The 25,958-nt window shown below is 36.5% G+C and overlaps 1 protein-coding gene across 4 annotated transcripts in view; it reads left to right on the plus strand.

Moving 5' to 3' along the window:
* The window catches only part of LRRC8B (leucine rich repeat containing 8 VRAC subunit B), a 42,799-nt gene extending 20,414 nt beyond the window's left edge, over positions 1–22,385 (plus strand). For all 4 annotated transcript variants that reach the window (XM_087960584.1, XM_026674127.2, XM_087960585.1 and 1 more), the window contains 3 exons: positions 14,040–14,142; positions 16,018–18,177; positions 20,162–22,385. In XM_087960584.1, coding sequence (XP_087816710.1) covers positions 16,042–18,177; positions 20,162–20,413 — 2,388 coding nt within the window. In that variant the 5' untranslated portion in view covers positions 14,040–14,142; positions 16,018–16,041 and the 3' untranslated portion in view covers positions 20,414–22,385. The remainder of the gene's footprint in view (positions 1–14,039; positions 14,143–16,017; positions 18,178–20,161) is intronic.
* The last annotated feature ends 3,573 nt before the right edge of the window (positions 22,386–25,958 follow it).

Raw genomic sequence — 25,958 nt, forward strand, 5'->3', positions numbered from 1 at the left:
TGTCTAGTTGTGTGTATCACTTTATATTTTATATTTTTTTTTGTGCATGGTTTGCATAGTAAAATGTAGGAAGGGGTTATCATTACCTTCTCCCACCGAGTTTCAAATGATGCTTTTGCTATTGTCAATAAAGCTATCATCTGCCTGCAGCATCTTCCTATATCACTGCTGCCCAATAAGGGTGCCTGCTTGCTTTAGATGGGTAATTGGCTTCACACCTTGGTTTAGCCTGCTGTGAGTATATTCCTGGCATTCTTTGCTCATCCCTTCTAGGAACAGATCCTCTGCCATGGTGAATACTTGAAAGGGAGTTTTAGGAATACAGACTGTAATAATACTGGTTTCAAGCATTTGTGTTAATGTTCAGTACAAATGTACTGAAAACTTTGGAAGTTATTTAAACAATTATAAAAGAATAACTTTATAATACAATGGATCTATTTATCATAGAAAGAATGTAGAATGAATATGTATAAGAAAACACCAGCATGGTTAAATAAATGTTTAAAAAAATAGTGAGGGAAGGATTTTTTTTTTTAAAGTGGAAAGCTTAATTTGATAAAAACAAGGGAAGAAGTACTCTGGCTAATCAAGCAAAAACGGGAATCTGAGGGGAAATAATGCATTAAGTCAAATAAAATAATGAGGGGAAATGCTGCAACCTCTACAAAACAACACTATAAAAAGATTCCTGAAAGGGTATAGGGAATTAAAAGGAATATGTCGATCCTTCAATGTAGCCCAGACAGACAACTAAAACCATGAGTATTAATACTTCCTTTATGATAAGATTTCAGTAAGAGAATCTTGCAAGTCTGAAAGCAGCTCCCCTGCCTTTACTTTCGAGAAAACTAGGGAAAGTCCCTTCTGAGGTGCTTTCTCCATTCCCATTCCTCCTCTGGATTCAGATTCCATTTATCAGGCCATTGTTTACATTGTGAGTATTAACCCTTTGGCTTGCTGGGCTGCAATGAGTGAAGAGTAAAATGGTCTTGGGCCACATGTAAAATATGAATAGTTATTACGTATAAATATTGTAACAAACTTCCTTTATTTTTAAAATATTTTTAATTATAATCTCGTCACATGCATCCCACTAACTGCAGGCTGAACACAGCTGAACTAGGCTGTGGTTCTTCCTCAGATAAGTTATATCTGTCTCTATAAATATATTAATAAAATTTTTGAATACTGTATAGCATTCATTAATTCAGCAATACATTTCTATACAAATAATTAGTATTTGAAGTATTTCAGCAAAAAAATATAGTTTTTATTACTAAAAATGTTGATAAACAAATGTTAAATAGCATCTAGGCTAATTGATCTATCCTTATCCTGTTGAATTCCCCACTAAATGGCATATAAAATATTAAATAAATTGTAACAAGGTTTTATTCATTTCTGTTTAACATGTTTACAACAAATTTTGTAAAAACTGGCAAGTCAAATATTAGACTAAAAGTATGTACTGTTTGTATTTACATATTTTGATGTATAAAAGTTACCAGGATTTGATACTACATTTTGTTGATCTTCAAACAGTAAAAGTCAGCAGTTGACACATTCTGCAATTGCGTTGGAGGCTTGTCATCACATACTCTTCTAATCTTGTATACAGTGAACAGTTCTTGAAGAACTTAAATGTCATCTCAGTTAATGTGCTTTGTTTTCTGGAAGTTAAGATTACAAATATACTTTATTCAAGGTTTCCTCTTGAATTAGCCCCTGCTAGGGTAGCCATCTGCAAAATCTGTTTTCTGTGACTGACAAGTTATCATGTTAACCACCTTTGTGCTGTCTAAGCTACATCCTGTTTTTCATATTTGTGAAGCTTAGGCAAGGTTGTGTCAGAATCCATTGTTCTTTCATTATCTACTATAGACGAAACAGCAACATTATTTGTTACTGTGATTAGCTGTCCCAGTTTTTATTTAAAACTTGTTATCATAGGGTCACAGTGCCCTTTATAATAATACAATTATGAAGCAATTTGGAATCCATGTGTATGTGGCTAGGTAGGTAGGTAGATGGAAGGGTGGATGGATGGATGGATGGATGGATAGATAAGATGGATGGATGGATGGAGAGAGAGAGAGAGAGAGAGAGAGATAGGTGATAGACATAGATGATAGAGATAGAGATGGCTGGATGGCTAAATAGATGGATGGATACATAGATGGATGGATAGTTATAGACATATAAAAATAAATGTAGATATAATCTTTCCCCTTCATATACCAGTTTCTAAATGATAGCCTATTGGCTCCAGTTACTGGTACTTATTAGTGAAATTGGCATTACTAAAGATACATTTTTGGGAATGGAAACTAACACAAAAGAGGATTTTCAATACACATGAAGGCCTGTTTTCTATTAAATTGTCTTAGCACTGTTCTGGAAATTTAATACTTCCATTACTGTGTAAACAAAGAACAAATCTAATCTTGTTGGCTGTATTTCTGATTTATCTTGCTCCCTGATAATATAATCAGTTGTTTTTCTTGTCCCTTGGCTTCTTACTACGTTATAAAATAGCAGCCTAATGATAACTTTTCAGGTCATGAAATGCACATATTTCTATGCTTTGTTTTTGCAGACTCAAGAAGGGGTATCAGAAATTAATATGTTTCTGTTTTATTAAGCCAGATGGGTACTGTTGAGGTATTCTCCATTAGGAGAATGTGCACTCAGGGAAACATAGTGAGAGTGATGTTGAATAACACACAACCAGCATACAGATACACTGAATAGTAAAATGTAGGTTTTACTTCCAGTAAACAGGTAAACAAAGTCCAACAAACAGTCCAAATCATACACGGTTAAAGCAGTAAGTATCAGTCCAGGGATAATCCAAAAATGAAGTCAAGTATCATAAACAAAGCTCAGTAAACGGAGTTTGCTAACAGTTGCAAAACTCACAGCAATCCGAGCAGAACGACAACCAGGCAATATGGCAAAACAAGAAATTCAAGGAGAACAAACCAGGTTTCTGGCTCCATCTTATGGCCGTTGGAGAAACCTCAGCCAATTACAATTACAGCATTCTCTTAAAGATACAATATTAAATTACTATCCTGGTTTATATATTTCCAACCCAACTGTTAGGTGACTATCATTCCGAACATTCTCCCCTTTGGATAGGACAATATATAAAGACTTACAGTTTAAGTCTATATTATTCACAGCAAGCCTTATGTTTTACAGTGCCCTGGGCTTTCGTAAAATGATCTGCAATGTTATTCTCTGACATGCAGTACTCCAGTTTAATCATTTTACTTTGAACACATTGTCTCACATTTAGATATCTAAGATCAGTGTGTTTTGATCTTGTCTTTATGGCGATATTGGAAGCCATCTGAATTGCTGATTGGTTGTCTTCATACACAACAATAGGTTCATTTACATTAATTCCCATATCTATCATTAGTTGTTTATAACATACTAAATCCGTACATAATAGAGATAAACATGAGAATTCAGCCTCCATTGTTGATAAGCTTAGATGTTTTTGTTGAATAGACAGCCATCCAATTAACACCTTTCTTAATAATACTAGAGTTAACACTATATGCTATGTCTGGCCTTGACCAATTACTAAGATAGAATAAGCTACCAATCAATGATTGATAAATGTCTTTATCAAAAACAGGACTTTGCACATCACTGTGGCTAAACTCCTGGCTCATTGGTGTTTTAGCCAGTTTATAAAGTTCCATTTTAAAATTCTTTAGTAACTGGTTAATTTTATCTGCCTGTGAGATTTTGTATCCTCCCCTAGTTTTATCTGTTTTTAAACCAAGATACTGTTTAATCTCTCCTAAATGTTTTATTTTAAATTTCTTCTCTAACAGCGAAATAATCTCAGTAGCTTTTTGCTCAGTCTTAGTGATTAATGCTATGTCATCAGTGAACAATAGCAACAATGAAATTACACCATCACTTTCCTTTTTGAATAAACATGGATCAGCCATGCCAGCTACAAAACCTATCTTTGTTAATTCCTTCACTATGCACTGGTTCCATTCATAGCCTGATTGCTTCAAGCCATAAAGACTCTTTTTTAATCTCCAGCAATCAGTTTTATTATCAATTTTTATTCCTAAAGGTTTCTTTAAATATATAGTATGTTGCAACGGTGCATGAAGATATGTCGTCTCCACATCTAAATGGTTTATTGTGTATTTTTAGCTGCCCACCCTAATGCTGCTCGTAATGTGGTAGCCTTCAGACTAGGTGCAAACACCTCATCGTAGTCATTGGCTGACTGATCGAACCCTTGTGCTACTAACCTGGCTTTATAGGTAACAGTCCAATCTACACCTGTCTTAATTTGATAAATCCACTTACACCCTATGGCATGCTCACCTGGTGGTAACCTGACATTTTCATATACCTCCAAACTTTGTAAAGATTTCAGTTCCTTATCCATTGCTCCCTGCCAAGCAGCCTGATCCTTAGCAGGATACAGTTTCAGTTCATTATACTATAGTTACTAGGAACTGTATTTACTTGGTATACAATACTAGCCTGATATCTATCTGGTGGTCGTGTTCCACGGATTGAAGGACTAAATGACTCAGAGCTTACTGGTGGACTCTCCTGTTCTACCTATTCCTGTTCTTCTACCTCCTCCTGTGCCTGTTCTTCCTCTTTAATGGCTATTGGTGGTTTAACAATCTCATCATTAGGGACTACTTGGGTGTCGATAACTACATCACTGTTGGATTCCTGTTCTAGTTTATTCCACCCAACATGCTCAAGAAATTTAGCACTAGCGCTACAGTAAATATTAGCTGTGCCTGGATCCCAAAATCTAAACGATCTACGGTTGGCCTCGTAACCTACAAAAATAATTTCCTAGCTCTGTTGTTGCCCTTTCAGTCTTACTTGTGAGGGAATATGCACCCATGCTGGAGCTCCAAATGTGTGTAGATAACTTAAATTTGGTTTTCTGCCATGCTAACGCGTGAATGGCAATTCACCAGTTGTTGTGTTCACTACATTGTTTAACACATGGTTGCTACACATTATGGCTTCACCCCACAGTGGTTCAGGCAAACCTGTATCGGATAACATTGTGCGAGCCATGGCTTGTAACGTTTGCCCTCTTCGTTCTATAAACGAATTATGTTGTGGCCTGTAAGGTGCAGAACGCTGATGCTTGATACCAGCCAATTTCAACTTCATTTGGAATCTATTATTAATAAACTCAGTCCCATTATCTGTAACTAAAGTAATCACCTTATGTCCCATTTTCTTTTCTGCAAATCTTAGCCAATTAAAGAAATGTTGGAACGTTTCTGTTTTGTTTTTCATTAGATAGCAGAAACCGTACCTTGAGTAATGGTCCATTATACTTAAAAGATAGCAGGCACTTCCCAAACTGGGTTTCTTAGGACCAATTATATCAGCAAACACAACCTCTAAAGGTTCTTTGGTCTTAAACCCATTCACTCTGTTTGCTGGAGTAACCTTGCTTTTCTCCTGGTTACAGGAATTACAGTTTAAATACTTGCTACAAGGTTTTAATTTTACTCCCTCTGACAATTCAACAGTTTGTTGCAGCATTTTGAAATTAATGTTCCCCAGACGTCTATGCAGTAAATGTATACATTCATCATGTGGCTTAACATTGTTATAAACCAAGTTAGCCATCTGCAACTGGTCATCATGTATAACATATAAATCATTCTCTAAAGTAGCAGTAACACTTTTACCCTCTTTCTCTATTATATAGTTATCTCCCCTAAAGGTTACTACATAACCAATATTAACTAAAGCCCTTACTGATAACAACTTAAATTTCAGCTTAGGTACATATAACAGATAATGCTCATTTACACATGAACAATATGCAGTACCTTCACCAGATGCTTTCATTTTCCATCCATTTGCCAGTGATACATGTTGCTTACTCGTACACATCTTTACAAACCTCTCTCCATTTCTAGTAATGCACTGCAATGCTCCACTATCAACTACCCATAAATCATGGTTTACAATTGAATTGCTAGACATAGCTAAATTAACATTCTTCTTAGCCTTCTGGTGATTACCAGTATTCTGTCGTTTTCCCTTCTTACAGAATCTAGCTATATGTCCCTTAGCCCCACAAGAAAAACATTTCCTAACAGTATAGGCAGTTGAACACAAATCCTCTTCTTGTGGTTGTTTCTCTCTCAGTTGGTCCCTATCCAGTCGTCTTCTTGCTTCTTCTAACAACCTTCCAGGTATGTCAGTCAATGTCAGTTCATCTCTGGTCAGGACTTCCAGTGAAGATACGTAATCATCATGACTTTCATCCAATGAGGAAAGAATGATGTAAACCTGATGCAGCTCTGAAAATAACAGTTCCTTTTCATGTAGCTCTTGAAAAGTTCTTTTCATAAAGTTCAAATGGGCTAACATATCTCCACCTTTCAGAAGACGTGCTCTAAACAGTTTACGTGTAAGATGTATGTGTGCACCTACACTGTCATGAACATAAATCCTCTTCAAATTCTCCCAACACCTAGCAGCAGACTCTTCTCCACGAATATGGACTAGCTGCTGGTCACTCAGTGTTAGTCCAATTATACAAAGAGCTCGTTCATTGTTCCATTTAAATCAGCTAACTTTTTGGCATTGTCCTCATCATTTGGATCCCAAGCATTTATATCCGGTGGATCCTGAACTGCAGCCCATAACCCTTCCCTAGGCAGAAGTAGATTGCACTTCATAGACCAGGAAACATAGTTTGTTCCATCCAACTGGGTTATCAATGATAGACTTGTTGACGGGTCTTGTGCCATCTTTACCAGGACAGTAACCCACAATTAAACAGTAAACAGATGTCTATATACGGTACTGTGTATTCACACTAACTCTCAGTTATCTGAGTCTGGTATGCCCTGTGCCCATAACCAGTGTTGAGGTATTCCCCGTTAGGAGAATGAGTGCACTTAGGGAAACGTAGTGAGAGTGATGTTGAATAACACACAACCAGCATACAGATACACTGAATAGTAAAATGTAGGTTTTACCATAAACGGGTAAACAAAGTACAACAAACAGTCCAAATCATACATGGTTAAAGCACCCATCCCCAGTTCTTTACTCGGTCTCAGCGTATTCAGACTCCCTTAAATGGGCTTTGAATTGTTTGGATTGTGGAAGAATCTTCACCCCCTGCATTGAGCTTTTTTTCTTAGAAGCTTTTTTTCTTTGAGCTTTTTTTCTCTTGCGCTGAATTGTCCTTGTCCCCTTCACAGAAGCCATTGATTATTGCTGTCTTGGGAGATAAAGGAACAGGGCTGTAAAGGAACTGAGCAACTACTTTTCCATCATAACTAAGGATTAATATTTAGTACTGGTGTCTGAATTTCCTTTTTCTTCAGTGCCATGCCTTTTAAAATTATAAACCTGAAAAGAGGACTGTCTATGTCCCTTCTTTTATAAATAGCTCTATGAGCATATTAAGCTGAAGGCTAAACAGGGGTGGGATGCCAATGGTTCAACCTGATTCTATAGAACTGGTAGCTCTGAAGAGCAGCAGACACCAAATTGGTTTGGTGTCTGCTGCTCTGTTTGGCCCAGCCACCCACCTGGGCTCTTGGCTGTCCTTTGTTTCCTGCTTTTTCAACCTCAGCTGCTTTCCGCGGCACAGCTGAGATTGAAAAAGCGGGAAAGAAAAGGATTTTCAAACTCTGTGCACCTGTCACTGTCCAGGCGGCACAGCTGAGGTTTTTAGGAAATGGTCTACACGAGCGTGCAAAACGCACTCTCACCAGGGGTGAGCTTCTACCTGCCGGAGAACTGGCAAATTGCACCACTAGCTGGCTCCGCCCCACCCCACCCCACCCACTAACTCCTTAGCTGGCACCATCAAACTTGCCTGCTAAGTTGTTATTTTCCTTTTTTCCCCCCGACCATCAACTGTTCTGCTGTGCCGGGAGATTTAGATTAGCTAGAAAGCAGGAAATCGTCAGACTTCTTGTTTTCTAGCTAATCTAAAAGCAGAGCTGAGCCTGAAGCTTCTATTATTCAGTACAGACTAAGGTAGCAGATGGCAGAAACGCAGATCTCTAAGTGAATCTGTGATTCTATGAGCAACTTAATCTGCCTGCCTGCTCTGCCTGATTTTGGGTAAAAGTTGCTCTTTTTTTATAAAAAATTCAATATTTACATACATAGTGTGTTGTGAGTTAATTTTATGAGTTTGCTAGCAAGCAAATGTTATGTGACAGACTCAGGTAGCCAATTGCAGAAAGATAGATCTCTGAATGAATCTGTGATTCTGTGAGTAATTCAATCTGCCTGCCTGCTTTGCCTGATTTTGGGTAAAAGTTGCTCTTTTTTATATAAAAAAATTCAATATTTAGATAAATATTTATAATATTTACATACAAGCCATGCCCAGCCAGTCACATGACCACCAAGCCATGTCCAGTCATCAAGCCATGCCCAGCCAGTCACATGACCACCAAGCCACACCCACAAATTAGGCCACATCTGCAGAACCTGTTGTTAAGAGATTTGAATCCCACCACTGCGGCTAAAACATAAATGTGGATGGAATGGGATGGGATGGAAATAGAACAGAACAGAATAGAATAGAATAATCAACAGCTACTTTCTTATCGGTGGAAACTCATCTGTGTAGGAACTACATAGGGATTTCTAGAAGAGTTTTCAGGGCCTTGGACAGTCTATTATGTCTTTGTTTATTCATACAATTTATCAACAATGGAGAGGCTTACAATTAGAAATTTAAAAAATAAAAAAAATAAAAACTCTTAAGCAGCCCAAAAGACAACATAAACTGTCAATAACCCACCTATCCTCCAATCCAAACAATCCAGCATGGTCTCAATGTTCATTATGAAATTAGTTTCAGGTAAGTGCATACTGAATTGTAACCTCAGTTTGTAGAGCAAAACCATGAACATATTCAATAAAGAACTATAAATTATATAGATAGTACATGAGAAGTAGGAAATAATTGAACATAGCATAATTTTTATAATAAAGAAAATACATCATTTTAGTAAAGGTAGTTTGGATAAAATTTGAAATTATATTGTTTACAATTATTGCTCTACAGCATATTTAGAAATTATTATTCCTAAATGTGGTAGTATTAAACATTTGAATGAACAATATATTTTTAAAACATTGTTTAGAAAGCTGGCCTGCATTGTAAATGGTAACTGTGTGGTTTGCAGTTTTTGTGGATTAATCCCAAAACATGTTGACACTGATACCAAAAAGGAGACTTGATATTAAAGTAAGTTTTTATATACTCTTAGCTTGAATTCACTGTGACCTAGATAAATGCAAATAGGATTACAACCTAAAACTCAACAAAATGAGGGGATAATTATTGAGATCATTTTAGATACTCCATGGTCCAATTTTAGAACATAATCACAACTCAGTTAGAGAACTTTGAAGTGCTTTTATGCTTTTATGAGCTAAAAGCTGTTTGGAAGAGTTCTAATTCTTTAATTGTATTACATATTAAATTGAATGAAATGTGTCTATTCTTTTTTTTAATAACCTTTAGGACTAAACAAAATGTATGGGTTAGCATTGGTTCAATCAAAGTGTTCAGGAACAACTTTTCTTTCATTATAATTTTATTTTGTTTCTTTTAAGACTGATGTTAAAGCAATACCTGAAGTCAGTCAAGTATGAGAAAAGAGAGTTTAGATACTTTTTAGCTCGATTTCTATCCTGAACCCTGTCTGTCATAAAAGAGAGGAAGCAAAATACTGTTCAAAGAAGACAAGTGGCTAGATTTCTGAATACAGGTAGAGTATGACTTAACAATTCTGACCAGAATTTTCATTGCATAAGCAAGGTGGTTGTTAAGTGACTCCCATCTGATTTTACCATTGGTCTTTTCCCATGTTAGTTAAGCAAATCACTTAGTCATTAAGCAAATTCTCATAGACTTTGCTTGTCAGAAGTTGGCTGAGGAGGCCACAGAAGGTGATCACATGACCCCAGGATGCTGCACTGGTTATAAATACATGCCGGTTGTCAAGCACCTGACTTTAGACAACCACAAATGCTGCAATGCTTGTAAGTGTGTGAGGACTGATTATAACTCACTTTTTTTCAGTGCTGTAATAACTTTCAGTGGTTAGTAAACGTATAGTTGTAAGTTGTCGACCACCTGTAATGTACTCTTCACTTCATTTGTATTTCCAGCCTAGCTTGTTTCAGCTATACTTTCAATCCTTTTTTCAGTAGTTTTCCTTCTAAGGACGTGTTCCTTGTCAGATATAACAGATAATCAGAGTTGGAAAGGACCTTATAGGTCATCTAGTCCAACCCCCCGCCCAAGCAGGAGACCCTACACCATTTCTGACAAATGACAGTCCAATCTCTTCTTGAAAGTCTCAAGTGATGGCGCTCCCACAACTTCCAAGGGCAAGCTGTTCCATTGGTTATTGTTCTCACTGTCAGAAAGTTTCTCCTTATTTCCAGGTTAAATCTCTCCTTGTTCAGTTTCCATCCATTATTCCTTGTCTGGCCGACAGGCGCTTTAAAAAATAACTTGACCCCTTCCTCCCTGTGACAGACCCTCAAATATTGGAAGACCACTATCATGTCTCCCCTGGTCCTTCTCTTTACTAGACGAGCCAAGCCCAGTTCCTGCAACCGTTCATTGTATGTTTTAGCCTCCAGTCCCCTAATCATCCTGGTTGCTCTTCTCTGTACTTTTTCTAGAGCCTCAACATCTTTTTTATAATGTGGTGAACAAAACTGGATGCAGTACTCTAGGTGTGGTCTTACTAAGGCTTTATAGAGTGGTATTAGTACTTCCCTTGATCTTGATTGTATCCCTCTGTTAATACAAGTCAGGATTGCATTAGCTTTTTTGGCCGCTTCTGCACACTACTGGTTCATATTTAGCTGGTTGTCCACTAAGACTCCAAGATCCCTCTCATAGTTACTGCTATTGAGCCTGGTTTCACCCAGTCTATGTGTACTTTTGGTTTTTCTTGCCTAAATGTAGGACTTCACTTTTCTCTACATTGAATTTCATTTTGTTAGATATGGCCCAGTGTTCTAGTCTGTCAAGATCCATCTGGATATTGAGCCTATCTTCTTGGGTGTTAGCTATTCCTGCCAGCTTAGTATCATCTGCAAATGTGATAAGTTCCCCTTCTATTCCCTCATCTAAGTCATTAATGAAGATATTGAAGAGTACTGGGCCTAAGACAGAACCTTGTGGCACCCCACTGCTTAGTTCCCTCCATGTAGATTTAGACCCATTAAGGACTACTCATTGAGTACAGTTTGCCAGCCAGTTGCGAGTCCATCTAGTGGTGGTGCTATCTATTCCACTTTTTTCTAGCTTACTAAGAAGTAGGTTGTGGTCTACTTTGTCGAATGCCTTGCTGTGTCAAGTGAAATCATTTTTTTACTATATGGATTTCATTGGGATCATGGTCACATGTGGACACTCCAATCTAAATTCATTTTGAAGTTCAGATTCATTGCCTCCACTGGAATATCCAGGCAGGTAACTTTCTTCATTGCAGCTTGACATAGTTTGGCATATTAGAGCAGCTTTGGTATTTATTTTATTTTATTTTATTTTTTTATTTGATTTGTCAATCGCTTACAAGATAATAGGTATAAATATATAAATAGTTATGAATACATGAAATGGGTACATATAAGAAAAATAAAAGAAACAATAGGACAGGGACGGTAGGCACTTTGGTGCGCTTATGCACACCCCCTACAGAGGAAAGGCATGAGGTCAATAGTAGACAATCTAAGGTTAAAGTTTTTGGGGTTTGGGGAAGAAACCACAGAGTCAGGTAGAATATTCCAGACATTGACCACTCTGTTGCTGAAGTCGTATTTCCTGCAATCAAGTTTGGTGCGGTTAACCTTGAGTTTGTATCTATTGTGTGCTCTTGTGTTGTTATGGTTGAAGCTGAAGTATTCATTGACAGGTAAGTCATTGCAATGTATGATTTTATATACCATACTTAGATCAGACCGAAGACGGCATAATTGAAGGTTTTCTAGGTCTAGAATTTCAAGTCTGGTGGCATAAGGTATTCTACAATGAGCAGAGGAGTGGAGAACTCTTCTTGTGAAATATTTCTGGACTTTCTCAACTGTGCTAATATCAGATACGTAATGTGGGTTCCAGACTGATGAGTTGTATTCGAATATTGGTCCAGCAAATGATTTGTATGCTCTAGTTAGTAGCTATGTAGGATTAGGTTAACAACTCTTAATGCCTTTTTGGCTATGTAGTTACAGTGTATTCTAACCAAGGGATTAAAATCACAAGCGAATTGTGCTCGCCTCTCCCCATTTAACACACATTAAACTTCTTTTAGTCAAAACTAATAAGTGCACCTACTTAAAGGATTTAACCTTTAGTTGTAGCCTTTCTGCTGTTATAAAAAAAAACTAATTAAATATATTTAGGGAGAAAGGAAATTTATTTTCTGGGAAGGCTATATTCTATAATCACATTGTAAGAAGAAATGAAGAATACCACTTTGTCATGATTAATTTGTGACATGGCCATATAGAGTTTTCCTCTGTGTGTTTCTGATAAGCAAGACATTGATAATTACCTTCTCTTGGGATTTTTTTTTCCAGCTTAGATGCAGTATTTCAAATGATGCTATTCACCTAGCTTCCTTTTAGAGGGCTTGACAATTCTCTCTTGGAATATGAAATCAGAGAGAATCCGTAGACAATAAGCCTTCTCCATCCATACCCTTTTATCATAGCATATCCTTAAATCCTAATGTACAATGTAAAAATATCCTAAAAAGAAATTGCATGGCACTCAATATAGGTAGAAAAGCACCTGCTTCTATACATCCTTACTCTTCAAAGAGGTCTCTGCTACTAGGACTTTTCCTTTGCTAGCCTTCAGATAGCATACGAGAAAATCAAATATAATGTATTTTTGTGGTACATATAATTCTCCATGGCTTCTTTCAGCCATAAGTATTAACATGGGCGGACAGACAGACAGACAGACACAGAGTTGACTCACTCATTTAAGCTTCCAATTATATATAATGTACCTATATTTTAGCATGTATGCTCTAATGTTTCGGTCTATTTTAAAATGTACTTTTAGCTACAGGCCAGCTCACCACACTGACCAGAGTAGAGCTGATATGGATCTAATTGTCTAAGAACTGCTTCCTTTGGGATGTTTGCAGTATTCTTTCCTTATAAATCACAGTGAGAGACCTATCTTTTAAAAAATGAAGGAATCTCTGTCAAACAAAATTTCTGGCTTTATTTGGATGGAGGGTTAAGATTATGAGATGCCAAGCTAATCTGAAACATTCTACCGCACAAATCAGTGTAAAACTTCAAGATGGTTTAAGGAACTTTTAGAAATATTTATAAAAGGTGATACCTTTCTGAAAATCTAGGGCTAATCTAGCTTTATACCAGCTTTCTGGAAGCTGTTAATTCTTTACTGGCAACTTATGTTAGGAATGGTGTTTCTGACTGAGTAGTATAGCAATCATACCAAAAGTAAGTAGTTAATTATGCCATATGACATTTGTTTGTTACTTCTTCATGTGATAAGTAACTTGCAAATTAACACTCTCCTAATGCTTACATCTGAATACATTCTTACATGTGTTATCACTGTAATGGCATGTTAACTAGGATGAGATGTTAAGTAGAGGTTTGACATTTCAAGAATTTTGGATGAGAAACTTTCTGATGTTCTAAATTTGATTTAATTGGGCTTTTTTTTAGACCGAATGTATTTTTCTGTTTGTAGTTGTATCCCTCATCTGCATTCTATGAATTGATTGAGCAAATTTACAAACATTATTTTTAAACTTTGAAACTGATAGTGTTGTTTAATCATATATCCATATGTAATGTAACCAATTAATAATATAACCTTAGAAACAAATGTTCTCTCTCCGACACGTTATCACCAAAAGTCTGATACAGTACTGTATATGGCTGTATGTCTTGCAATATAGGCAACATCTGTTTTGAAATCTTATCTGTTGTATGTTGATATTCAGGATGAAGACGGTTGTGAAGATGGCATGCCTGAGGAGTTTTAAAAGATGCAGACCTCCTGATTGAAAATGATACTTCTATGTTTTATCCCAATCAGTTAGGAAAGTAAGTTCAAATTAATATTTCCAACATATACATTGCACGTTTATATTACAAGTCTTTTTTATTTGTTATTATTTAGCAGATTTAGAAATCATTAGAATTAGAATTAGAATTCTTTATTGGCTGAGTGTGATTAGACACACAAGGAACTTGTCTCTGGTGCATCAGCTCTCAGTGTACATTCTGCAGTAGTGATAGATCATTATCATAGTCATAATAAAAATACATTCATCATAAAACATTAGATATAACATTTAGTGATAGTCATGGATACTAAATAAACAATATAAATCGTAAGATACAAAGTTATAGTCATAAGAAAATAAGGAGATAGACAATAGGGAAGATGAGAGTAATGATGGTAACATTGCCTTTCTCAATAGTTTGACAGTATTGTGGGAATTAGTTGTTTAGCAGAGTGGTGGCATGAGGGAAAAACTGTCTTTGTGTCTAGTTCTGATGTGCAGTGCCTTATAGCGTCGTATATTATAATCACAGATATCTATACAACAAGATAGTTTTTGTACCATGCTGAATAACAAATTCAGTGAAAATCCTCAGTCTTAGCAGTGAAACGTTCTCAAGAAAATAGACAACAAACTCAAGAAACTGCTTTTGTGTCGGTATGCAAATTTGTGTCATGATGACTTCAGTTTTTTAGGAGATGTTCCCTAAAAGAGGAGGAAGGGTTGCTCAAAGTGAGAGGCCTATCTTTTAGTTTGATGTGTAATTTAAAGCAAATAATTCAATACAGGAAGAGTGCATTGTGAACCCACTGTTATTTTATTTGCTTCTTGATTAGAGTAATATAAATAATATAAACAAATTACACTTTGTATAATCTGATTTAGCAGTTAACCATATAAATATTATGTGTCATTAAAAAATGAAATTAAAAAAGAGAAATCTGTGGGAATTATGTATTCCAAATTTAAAAAAAACACAAAAATTTGATCAAATAGATTAGATTATAATATTTATTTTTATGGTACTATACTGTAAATTGATATTAGTTTAATTGATAAAAAATAAAAGTAAATGATTACAATAAAAAGCTAAAAACTATAAAACAAACAGATACATATATCTTGTTCATATGTGGCTACTAACATTGACACTATAGACCAGCGGTCTCCAACCTTGGCAACTTTAAGACTTATGGAATTCTGGGAGTTTAAGTCCACAAGTCTTAAAGTTGCCAAGGTTGGAGACCCCTCCTATAGACCACCGAATAATTGAGGCATAGGTTTATCTTTCCAATGCTGAAGAATAAGTTAGTCAGTTGTAAATAGGAGAGTAAAACCCCACTTTCTTTGCCATGTAAAAGGAATGTAGTTGAAAAAAATATTAATATCTCAGAAAAAGAGCTAATTTAACTCAGTGGTTAAAGCATCATGCTAAAAACCCAGAGAGAGACTGAGAGTTCTAGTCCTGCCATAGGCACAAAACCAGCCGGTTGATCTTGGGATGGTTGCTGTCTTTCAGTCTTAGGAAGGAGGCACGGGCAAACCACTTCTTAAAAAATATTTCCAAGAAAATGCAAACTTGTCTCCAAGAATCAGACACAATTGAATCGAAGGGGTATGCGGGAAATGCAGAATACTAAGCCTTGTACCACAATGGAGTTAATGCTTGCAATAACCAATAGGATTTATCTTTTAGGACAAAAAAAAAACTACAAATTCATACAAATGTTACATTTGTGACAAAATTGCAATTAAATATAAGTTGTATTTCTTTAGGGAGATTATGAAATAATATTTAAAGATTTCTAATTTGTTTAAAATGTTAATGCTACAATTTTGGTTTAGCATAATAGAATTTTAATTTCTATCCGGTTAATTCAGCGCAACCTTCTCCTTTGTTTTTCTTTTACAGTTGCTACTGCGTCATAAGCAAATCATGATTACATTAACTGAACTCAGATGCTTAGCAGATGCCCAGGCATCATTTCACATCTTGAAACCTTGGTGGGATGTTTTCTGCTACTATCTTACCATGATAATGCTGCTTGTTGCTGTCCTTGCTGGGGCTCTTCAGCTCACTCAGACTAGATTGTTATGTTGTCTTCCTTGCAAGCTTGAATTTGACAATCATTGCGCAGTGCCTTGGCATCTGATTAAAAGCAACATCAATGAATCCTTCACCTCGGCAACACCAGAAATTCATCCTCTTCGAATTCAGAATTACCTTCATAGGCAGCAGTATTCTTACATCGATGCAGTGTGTTACGAGAGAGAACTTCATTGGTTTGCCAAATTTTTCCCGTACTTAGTGCTGCTCCACACTTTCATTTTTGCAGCTTGCAGTAATTTCTGGCTTTACTACCCCAGTACAAGTTCAAGGCTAGAGCATTTTGTAGCCATACTTCACAAATGTTTCGATTCCCCTTGGACCACACGTGCCCTATCAGAAACAGTTGCTGAACAATCTGTGAGGACTGTGCCATGCTCCAAATCGAAAACATTTCTTCCCTCCCCAAGCAACATGACAGAGCTGGAGAGCAAGAGGCAGTCAATGTCCTACTCACAGACTGGACTAGAAACAGCTGGAAGAGAGAGTACTTCAAATGTTCTTGACCGAAGAGAAGGGGAACAAGCAAAGTCGATCTTTGAGAAAGTGAAACGATTCAGGGTACATGTTGAGCAGAAAGATGTCATTTATAGAGTGTATCTAAAACAGATTGTGATCAAGGTCATTGTTTTCATTTTAATAATGATTTATGTTCCGTATTATTTAACCTTTATTAACCTAGAAATCAATTGTGTAGTTGATATTCAAACCTTTACTGGCTACAAGCGATACCAATGTGTTTATTCCCTGGCCGAAATTTTTAAAGTGCTTGCTTCATTTTATGTTGTCCTAGTGATTTTATATGGCCTGACATGCACTTACAGTTTGTTATGGATGCTGAGAAGTTCACTTAAACAATATTCTTTTGAGAAGCTGAGGGAGCAGAGTAATTACAGCGACATCCCTGATGTAAGAAATGACTTTGCCTTTATTCTTCACCTAGCAGACCAGTACGACCCTCTATATTCAAAGCGCTTCTCCATATTTCTCTCCGAGGTGAGTGAAAATAAGCTGAAACAAATTAGTCTCAATAACGAATGGTCTTTAGAGAGGCTGAAGAGCAAGCTGGTACGAAACTCTCAAGACAAAATGGAACTTCATCTTTTTATGCTTAGTGGCCTTCCAGATGACGTCTTTGAACTCACAGAGATAGAAGTTCTAACACTAGAGCTCATTCCTGAGGTTAAACTGCCACCGTCTCTAAGTCAGCTATCCAGTCTTAAAGAACTAAACATTTACCATTCAACTTTAACTGTAGAATATCCAGCACTGCACTTCCTCGAAGATAATTTAAAAATTCTGCGACTAAAATCTGTTGACATGGGAAAGATTCCACGCTGGGTATTCTATCTAAAAAACTTACAGGAACTGTATTTGACCGGATGCTATGTGCCAGAACTGCAGAATGGCTTCTACAGTGAGGGTTTTCAAGACCTTGCAAATCTGAAAGCAATTCATTTAAAGAACAGCCTCTCCCGCATACCTCAGGTGGTTACAGACCAATTGCCTTCACTGCAGAAATTATCTATTGACAACGAGGGGAAAAAACTCTTAGTGTTGACCAACTTGAAGAAACTGTTAAATCTGAGAATCTTGGAACTGATCAGCTGTGATTTGGAGCGCATCCCTCATTCTATATTCAGCCTAAACTATTTGCGTGAAATAGATTTGAAAGAAAATAATCTACGGACGGTAGAAGAAATTATTAGCTTTCAGCACCTTGAAAATCTTTCTTGCCTGAAGTTGTGGCACAACAAAATATCTTACATCCCTGTGCAGATTGGTACCTTAGCAAACTTGGAACAGCTCTATTTAAATCACAACAACATTAAAAAAATCCCACCACAACTCTTTCTTTGCAAAAAGCTACATCATCTGGATCTGAGTTACAATAAGCTAACCTCTATTCCTGATGAAATCCAATATTTAACCAATTTGCAGTACTTTGCTGTGACAAAGAATCATGTAAGTAGAAGCTAATACTGCCTTTAAGTAAATTTTGTAGTATTTTTTTCAGATCCTTATTGTTTCCATTGATTCAGACATTGCTAAAATATAGTTCCCAGCATCTTTCATAGTTGGGCCATGTTGGGTAGAACTGCTGATGGTTGAGATTCAGCAATATATGGAAGACCATGCATCAACTTGCCTTGATGTAAATAGGATTGTATGAAGTTGAGTGTCTCATGGTGACATCCTTCATACTTGGTGATATTTCTGATTTAAAAGTGTGCTTATAAATGTAGAGGACTGACCTTGACAGAAATATGCAAGAATTGTTACTTAGGCAAAGATGGCTGAAACATTCTCCATACAATAATATTGTGTGAAGTACAATAATATTTGGAAGTGGCTCAGACAAACATCCCTCTGATTCAGTGGAATATAAGAAGAAGGCCAGCCCAATCTGATTTGCAACATTCCCTTATTATAACATGGCTCAATAAAGTATAGTTCTAATCTTTGTGTGGAGTTTATTGTCTGGTCTACCTAGTAACCAGTTTGATGTAGCGGTTAAGGCCCCAGGCTAAATATTGGGAGACCATGAGGTCTAGTGTCACCTTGTACGTGAAGCCAACTGGTGACCTTGGCCACTCCCTCTCTCTCAGTCCTATGAAAAAGAAGGCAATGACTAAGCATTTCCAAGAAAACTATAGGAACTTGTCTAGGCAGTTGCCAGCAGTCAAGATTGACTTGAAAGCAACAATGAACTTGAAGGCAAAAAGAGAGAAACTACCTAGTACACCGGTGTCAAACTCGTGGCGTCATGTGACATATTGTGATTGGGAACACTTCACAGAGCTGGGGTGGGTGTGGCTTTTGCATGACACAGCCCACCAGTTTGACACCCCTGACCTAGTAGGACTGACAGTTGAAGAACTAATGGTGTTCCCTATGTTTTTCAAATATGCTGTTTTAGAATGCTGTTTCTTTTTATATCACTTGAGGGTTTCATGGTCTGAACTGCTGATTCAAAGTCTACAATTATAAACAAACTGTATTAGTGGTGGTGCATCACAAATTATACAAAATTCTGTGCTTGTTTTGAAAATATAAAGGATAGCATTTCCAAATTTTATTAGCATTCATTGGAAGAAATGAATTATAGTGCAGAAAAGAAACAATTTTTTAAAAAAATGTGATGAAATCTCAACTCTCTGGTACTTACAAAAAATTATCTTTCATTAAAAGCTTATTTTTTTAGCAAGTGTTTCAATTTAATCTCAAATCTTAATAGCCAGTATCCATGCATTTTCTTTTTTTTTCCTCTCCTGCCTTTGCAGAAGCCATTTTGTAAAATCAAATTACCTCCTTTCTGCCTTCAGTTAGCATTCCCTAAGGAAGGCCATATGAGTAAGTGATACTTGCCCATATTTTAGAGATTTGTAGCAGACTACTGAATGGTCTAGTTCATTGCAGTTCTTTGTTTGGAAATAGCTTTAAAGAGTGAATTAACAGGATCCAATCTGTTAGATCTTGAAACATTATCCCAGGATGCTGGTGAATTAACAATTACATGAAATGTTGACTATTTAATGAGCCTTGGTGATGCAGTGGTTAGAATGCAGCACAGCAGGCTACTTCTGCTGCCTGCCAGCTGCCTGCAGTTTGGCGGTTCAAATCTCACCAGGCTCAAGGTTGACTCAGCCTTCCATCCTTCCAAGGTGGGTAAAATGAGGACTCAGATTGTTGGGAGCAATATGCTGACTCTGTAAACTGCTTAGAGAGGGCTGTAAAGCACTGTGAAGCGGTATATAAGTCTTAAGTGCTATTACTATTGTGGAATTTATTTAAAAAATATACATTTGATTAATATGACTTATACATACTTTTGAAAGAGGAAGGAAAGTGTGAATGCTGTTATAATTTGAGGGCATTGCTTATACTAAGTTTGCATGGTGTATTATTAAGGACTGATTTACAACTCTTTATTACTTGTTTCTGTTAGATTGAAGCACTTCCTGATGAATTATTCCAGTGCAAAAAGCTACAGCACCTTCTTCTGGGACATAACAGCCTAATGTACTTGTCCCCTCGAGTTGGTGAGCTTTCCAACCTTGTTCATCTGGAGCTCAAAGGAAACTATCTGGAGTTGCTCCCTGCTGAGCTAGAGGAATGTAGTTCTCTGAAACGGAATTGTCTAATTGTAGAAGAATGCTTGTTGAAAACACTTCCCCTTCGAGTAGCAGAACATATTTAGATATGCTTGGACAAAGTTTGAGATTGAGAAAAGTTGTGTGCATGTGGACAAAATCATGGTTCAAAGAAACATATAGACGAAAGAAGATAAATACAGGTTTGCCCACTGACTTCAGTTTCCTGAATCAACATTAAAATCATAAGCAGAAATGTAGACCTGGCAAGTAACTACATGCATTTCAGTCAAACCTGAAATAATGTGCAGAAAATTAAGTGGTTAATCAATTACTTAAGTGGCCGAGATTGAATAACATTTTCAGCTCTAAAAAAGTTTTTTTCCCTCTTCCTTAAATGGCAGTTCTTAAATAGTTGTAAGGACCAACTAATACATTTTTTTCATATCTTTTACTGTTGGCAGATACATAGAGGGAAGGAGAGACTATTTGTGAAAGCTTCCCTATATAAAATCTGTTTCAGAACTAAATGTTCACTTTTGTTTTTGAAAGATAGGAGTGCTTCCCCACATAGGCATAATGAAATTTCATTGGGATGCTATGAACTATGTCCAGATTATGGTACCAAAGTTCATGTAATCCAGTCTCCCAATAATTTATTCTGCTTTAACACTGGAGTTAATTATGTATACTTAAAGAAAAACAACTGGACCTGATATAATGGTAAAATCAAATCTTGGAGAACTATGCAAGTGTTAAAATTCAACATGTCACTTTTTTTTTTTTTTACTATACTAATGTATTGCTTGTTTTTCATTAAAAGGAAAAAGACTAGTGCTTTAATTTTGAGCAACAGTAGATATGTAATATGCAATGTAGAGGGTCTCCTTTCTTTTAAAAACCTGGCTTTGTTTTTTTCTCCCCAATTTTCTGGCCCACCATACTAAAAATTTTAAAGATGTCCCTCAAGTTACAAGTAATTGTAGAAATAGCATTTTAAGCACTTAAGAATATAGAGTATGAAAAGCAAGATATTTAATGAAAAGCACATGAATGCACAAAGCCTATATATTTCTCTCTTGTTCACAAATGTCCTTTGAAAATCTAACATAAGGAGGAACTTTCCTATAACCTCATTCTTTATTTTCACTAAAACAGGAGGAAGATTATTTACCTCTGTAAAGCTGAGTCATAACTAATATTTTCTAACAGAGTTCTACTTTAAAGAACTAGGAGAATTTCTGTGATAGCATATTGAGTAGCAAAGGAGGACAGGAGGAAAAATGATGAAAACTGATCCCTTTAACACAGTGTTTTCCCTCCTTGGCGAATTGAGTGGACTTCAACTCCCAGAATTCTCAGCAATGGCTATGCTGGCTATGCAATTCTGAGAGTTGAAATCTATATACCTGGAAATTGCAAAGGTTGGGAAACTCTGGTTTAACAGAAACCTCTATTAGACTGATTTTTTTTTTTCTGTGAGTGGAAAAGCAATTCCTCTCCACAGCAGGAAAATCGGGATTAAGTTCGTCGTTATTTTGAATGCATTTCGGTCTTGTTTGGGCACATCATCTTTATTGTGGCTGTGGTACTCTATGTGTGGGGACTTGGGGGGAGGGATTTTGGCTTCTGTTGTAAAAAATAACTTGGTTGCATGCTTTCCGAGAAAATGAATCTTTTACTTATGTATGATATAATCCACTATCTTCATTATGTGCCCAATGTTGTGGTTGTGTTGAATGAGATGCTGGAAATGTTGCTGGTTTTTTTTATAAATTTTTGATTGCTTCTTTAAATGCGGCACACTTGTTTTAATGATGCCATAAATTTGAGTTGTTTATGAAGTGAAAATTTCTCAATGTTCATGTTATGTCCATCTGAAGAATTACATTCCAAAGAACTTTCAGAGTAACTCTCAGGGAACACACATGTGTTGTTGCTTCATGGGTTTGATGCAACTCACATTTCCCCAGCTTTTTTAGTTAAAGGTACAATTTATTATACAGGTATCTTTTTTCCAGTAATTTTATTAAGGACAATAAAAGATGATACAAAGTAAAAGAAAAAAGAAAAAGAAAAAATGCAAGAAAATAAAAAAGCAAGAAGCATCCCCCTTTTTAACAAAGCAACTTTCTAGCCTCATCACAAGTATATAAACAGTTTCATGAACACCTCTCCTTCTCTTAAATTAACGAATATAAAACTCTTCAGCCCATAGCCGAGCTTAGTAATAGGCAAATCAAATAAGTAACATCTTTTTAACCAATGTATCAGTAAAAAGTCCAAAAAGAGCTATAAACTATTAAAATTAATTAACATATATAAATAACAATGTTTCACATCTCAACCATTAGTTGTAAGGAAAACCCTACATAAAAGCATAAAAAGGTCAAATTCCAACACAATATACATTTCTCCCATTCAAAATGCCAGCAATTCCAGAGAAAACTACCACAAACAGCAACATTATTATATGCATGTATAGATACTAACTATCCTAGACCACTTTGGAACAAATCATATCGATCTTTTGGTAACTAGCAATAGACCTTCTGGTACCTTCCACCAGTCACAAGATAGAATAGTTCATCTCAAATTTCTTGTCCCAGGGAGCACAGGCAACAAACATTTTCAATGCCACCTGACCTGAGATACATCTTTTCCTCCAATACCTTCCTGAGGCTAATAGTCTTGTCCTCAGACTATTTGAAGCCAGAAAGTAGAACTGATTCTGGTAGCTCTCATTTGGGCTAATGGATCCTGGCTATCAGTTCTAGTCACCTTGTCATCCATTAAGCTAAGTTGTTCACAGAGATAGGCAGCTATAGAAATAGAATGAATGAATAAATGAATGAATGAACAACAAACAAGTTGCCTGGCATCATCAAAGTGGCTAAGCCATGGGTGTCGAACTCCTCGTGTCACGTTGCCATTATGTGACATTCCGTGACGTTCCATGACATTTTCCCCATTCACAGAGCTGGGATGGGCCTGGCCTGCGCATGACGCATCCGGCCCATAGGCCATCAATTTGGGCTAAGCCAAGGGGGATTCAGTTATCTTCATTCAGCTGCTTATAATTAGATGACTGAGGGCTGTAGTAATATATGAGAATCACCTTGAGAAACAGAGCAAAGGGAATTATCTACCGCCCTAGGGAATGATCAGAAAGAGAGGATACAGTCCACACCTGTATAACAGGCAGAAAAAGAGGTTCAGAAGGGACTTATCCCCAGTTTTCGGGCTCTAAAGGTAATGGTGGGAGATTTGTACTTTCAGACTTTTAAGACTCTGTTAATGTAGCCTTACAATAAAATTGAAGTACCTCATCATGGCCTGTTTTGCAACTGAGAGGGCTGTCATGTTGATTGGAACTATCTTCCTGACTATGATAAAATAAAAAAAATTATCCAAATTGATCAATAAATTCTTGAGGTGGGCTGTTATTAAAACCATCAGTTATCCATAGGTATCTTTCAGGAGACTCCTACTAGAGCTAATACTTAGAAGCCTTCAGTCATTCTTTGTTCAAACATTTGCATAAGTTGTCCTCAGAAAACCAAATTTGGAAAGGAATGGAATTGGAAATAGTCATAATAATACAGCCAGGCGGAATTCTGAAATAGATGCTAGATGAACCATCAAAATCTACCTAAAAGACTTTACAACCTCAGACAATATCCTGGTTGACTTTCAACATTGATATTTCAGTCTCAAAGCCTTCCTAATCTGATTTCCAAGTGAATTGAGGCATATATCAGATTAATCTCTGAGATTCAAGATTAAGTCTGCCTTATGGAGATGGAACACTCCATAGCACAGCTAACTCAACCACCCTTGATACTAGTGACTCCCTGGCACATAGGGATAGGAGGTAATCCTTACAGAGCACCTCAACTCTTGTGCCTTGGTCAAAGCACCTTTCAGCAGGAAAGTACCAAAAGAAAAAAAATCCAGCAAGAACTAGGCCGCCTCCAGATACTCAGATCCTGTAACTTTGGTATATGCCACTTTAAATTATTCTTGGTCTACTATAGGAAAATACATTGGGCTTGTCATGAAGGTCCTTTTATTGTATAGAGCAGAGGTCTCCAAGCTTGGCAACTTTAAGACTTGTGGACTTCAACTCCCAGAATTCTCCAGCCAGCATAGCTGGTTGCAGAATTCTGAGAGTTGAAGTCCACAAGTCTTAAAGTTGCCAAGTTTGTGAACCCCTGGTATAGAGCGAGCATCCAGCCTACATGGGCACTGACAAAATCTGTGCATTGGAAGGAGTTTTAATGTCTCTCCTGTATTCCTGACATTTCAAGTTTTGTTACTCGGAGCCTGTTTTTCTTGCTTGTCACTCCAGAACTGGAGAAAAGAACTGTCTCCTTCCATAAGAAGCAATTTCAGGCAGCTTTTAAACCCTACCGCTAGTATAAGTATAAGGGAAAATACTGTACTTTCTTTAACCCACACTGTCTCTGCTGTAGAAAAAGGACCATCATGTACCATTCCATGTACCATTAAAGAAATATTTTATTTGATTGGTTTAAGAAGAGTTATCTTAATATTGAAAGATGATGAATTGTATCTTAAGAACATTTTCTTAAGGTTATCATGAATCTGATGTTCCCTGTTTGAAATAAGACTATCTTTTTACATTGTGTTTCACCAAAAATAGCTTTGAACATTCTCTCCATCCAGATATTTATCTTCGAAAGAAGCTTTCCCCATCTTGATTCCAAATGTTTTGGATTTCCATCTCCTGCCAACTACCATTAAGTGACAAGATAATGACTTTGAGATCCAACACATTGGGAAGAATATGAATGAGAGAAGAGTTAAATCCTGTTTTGAAATAAATAGGAACACTAATGTAAAGAGTTTCTTCGGCATTCATAAAGAAATTGTGGTAGATAAGAAAGTTTTTGAAAATAGCATTTCCTGACATGGTGCTCACCTCATATATTTGACTACAAATCACCAACACTCTTAACTTAATTGGTACATGCTGAATGATGGGAGTTGTAATTGATCACATTTAAAAATTACAAGCTTTAGGGATAAAATGGAAATTAATAATACTTCTGAAAATAAGACATTTTTAAAAAGCTATAGGCAAGATATCTAGAGATGTGCATGTAATTAGCATTTTAATATTTGTTGCAAAATATGGTTCATAAAAGGCAAGAAATTGAAAGGCTGGTAATTCTAGCCTTAACGGATGCCACAGTGTGCCTTCTGGATTTTTTGTGTGTGCCCCATTTCCCCAGTAGCAGAAGTGACCTATAAATATTTTTAATATCCAGTCTGTTGCTTTCCATCATCACACTATTTACGTATTAGAAGGAAATTCTGCTGAGAGCAAATGAACTACTTGTTAAATTCTCCTTCATGATTGTAGGATAAATAAGCTTAAACCATATTTGTAGATAGCACTTATTTTATACTGTACACCATGGTGGTTCAGTAAATGTAATGCTGCTGGGCTTTGGGAGGGCTTTGAATATCATCTTGCATATGTTGACAGATTTATTGGGAATAAAATTTGAATAAATAATGGATAAATGGATAAACATCAGTTATCTTGTCCATGTTTAATTTCTCGATTCTATTGTTTTAAATTTGTTGAAGGAGCAGGGGTTGTATACATTTATGAATATAGAA

This window comes from Notechis scutatus, chromosome 3 (assembly GCF_049901735.1).
Source record: "Notechis scutatus isolate UNSWTSFEM ecotype Mainland chromosome 3, rNotScu1.2, whole genome shotgun sequence".
Taxonomy (NCBI): Eukaryota; Metazoa; Chordata; class Lepidosauria; order Squamata; family Elapidae; genus Notechis; species Notechis scutatus.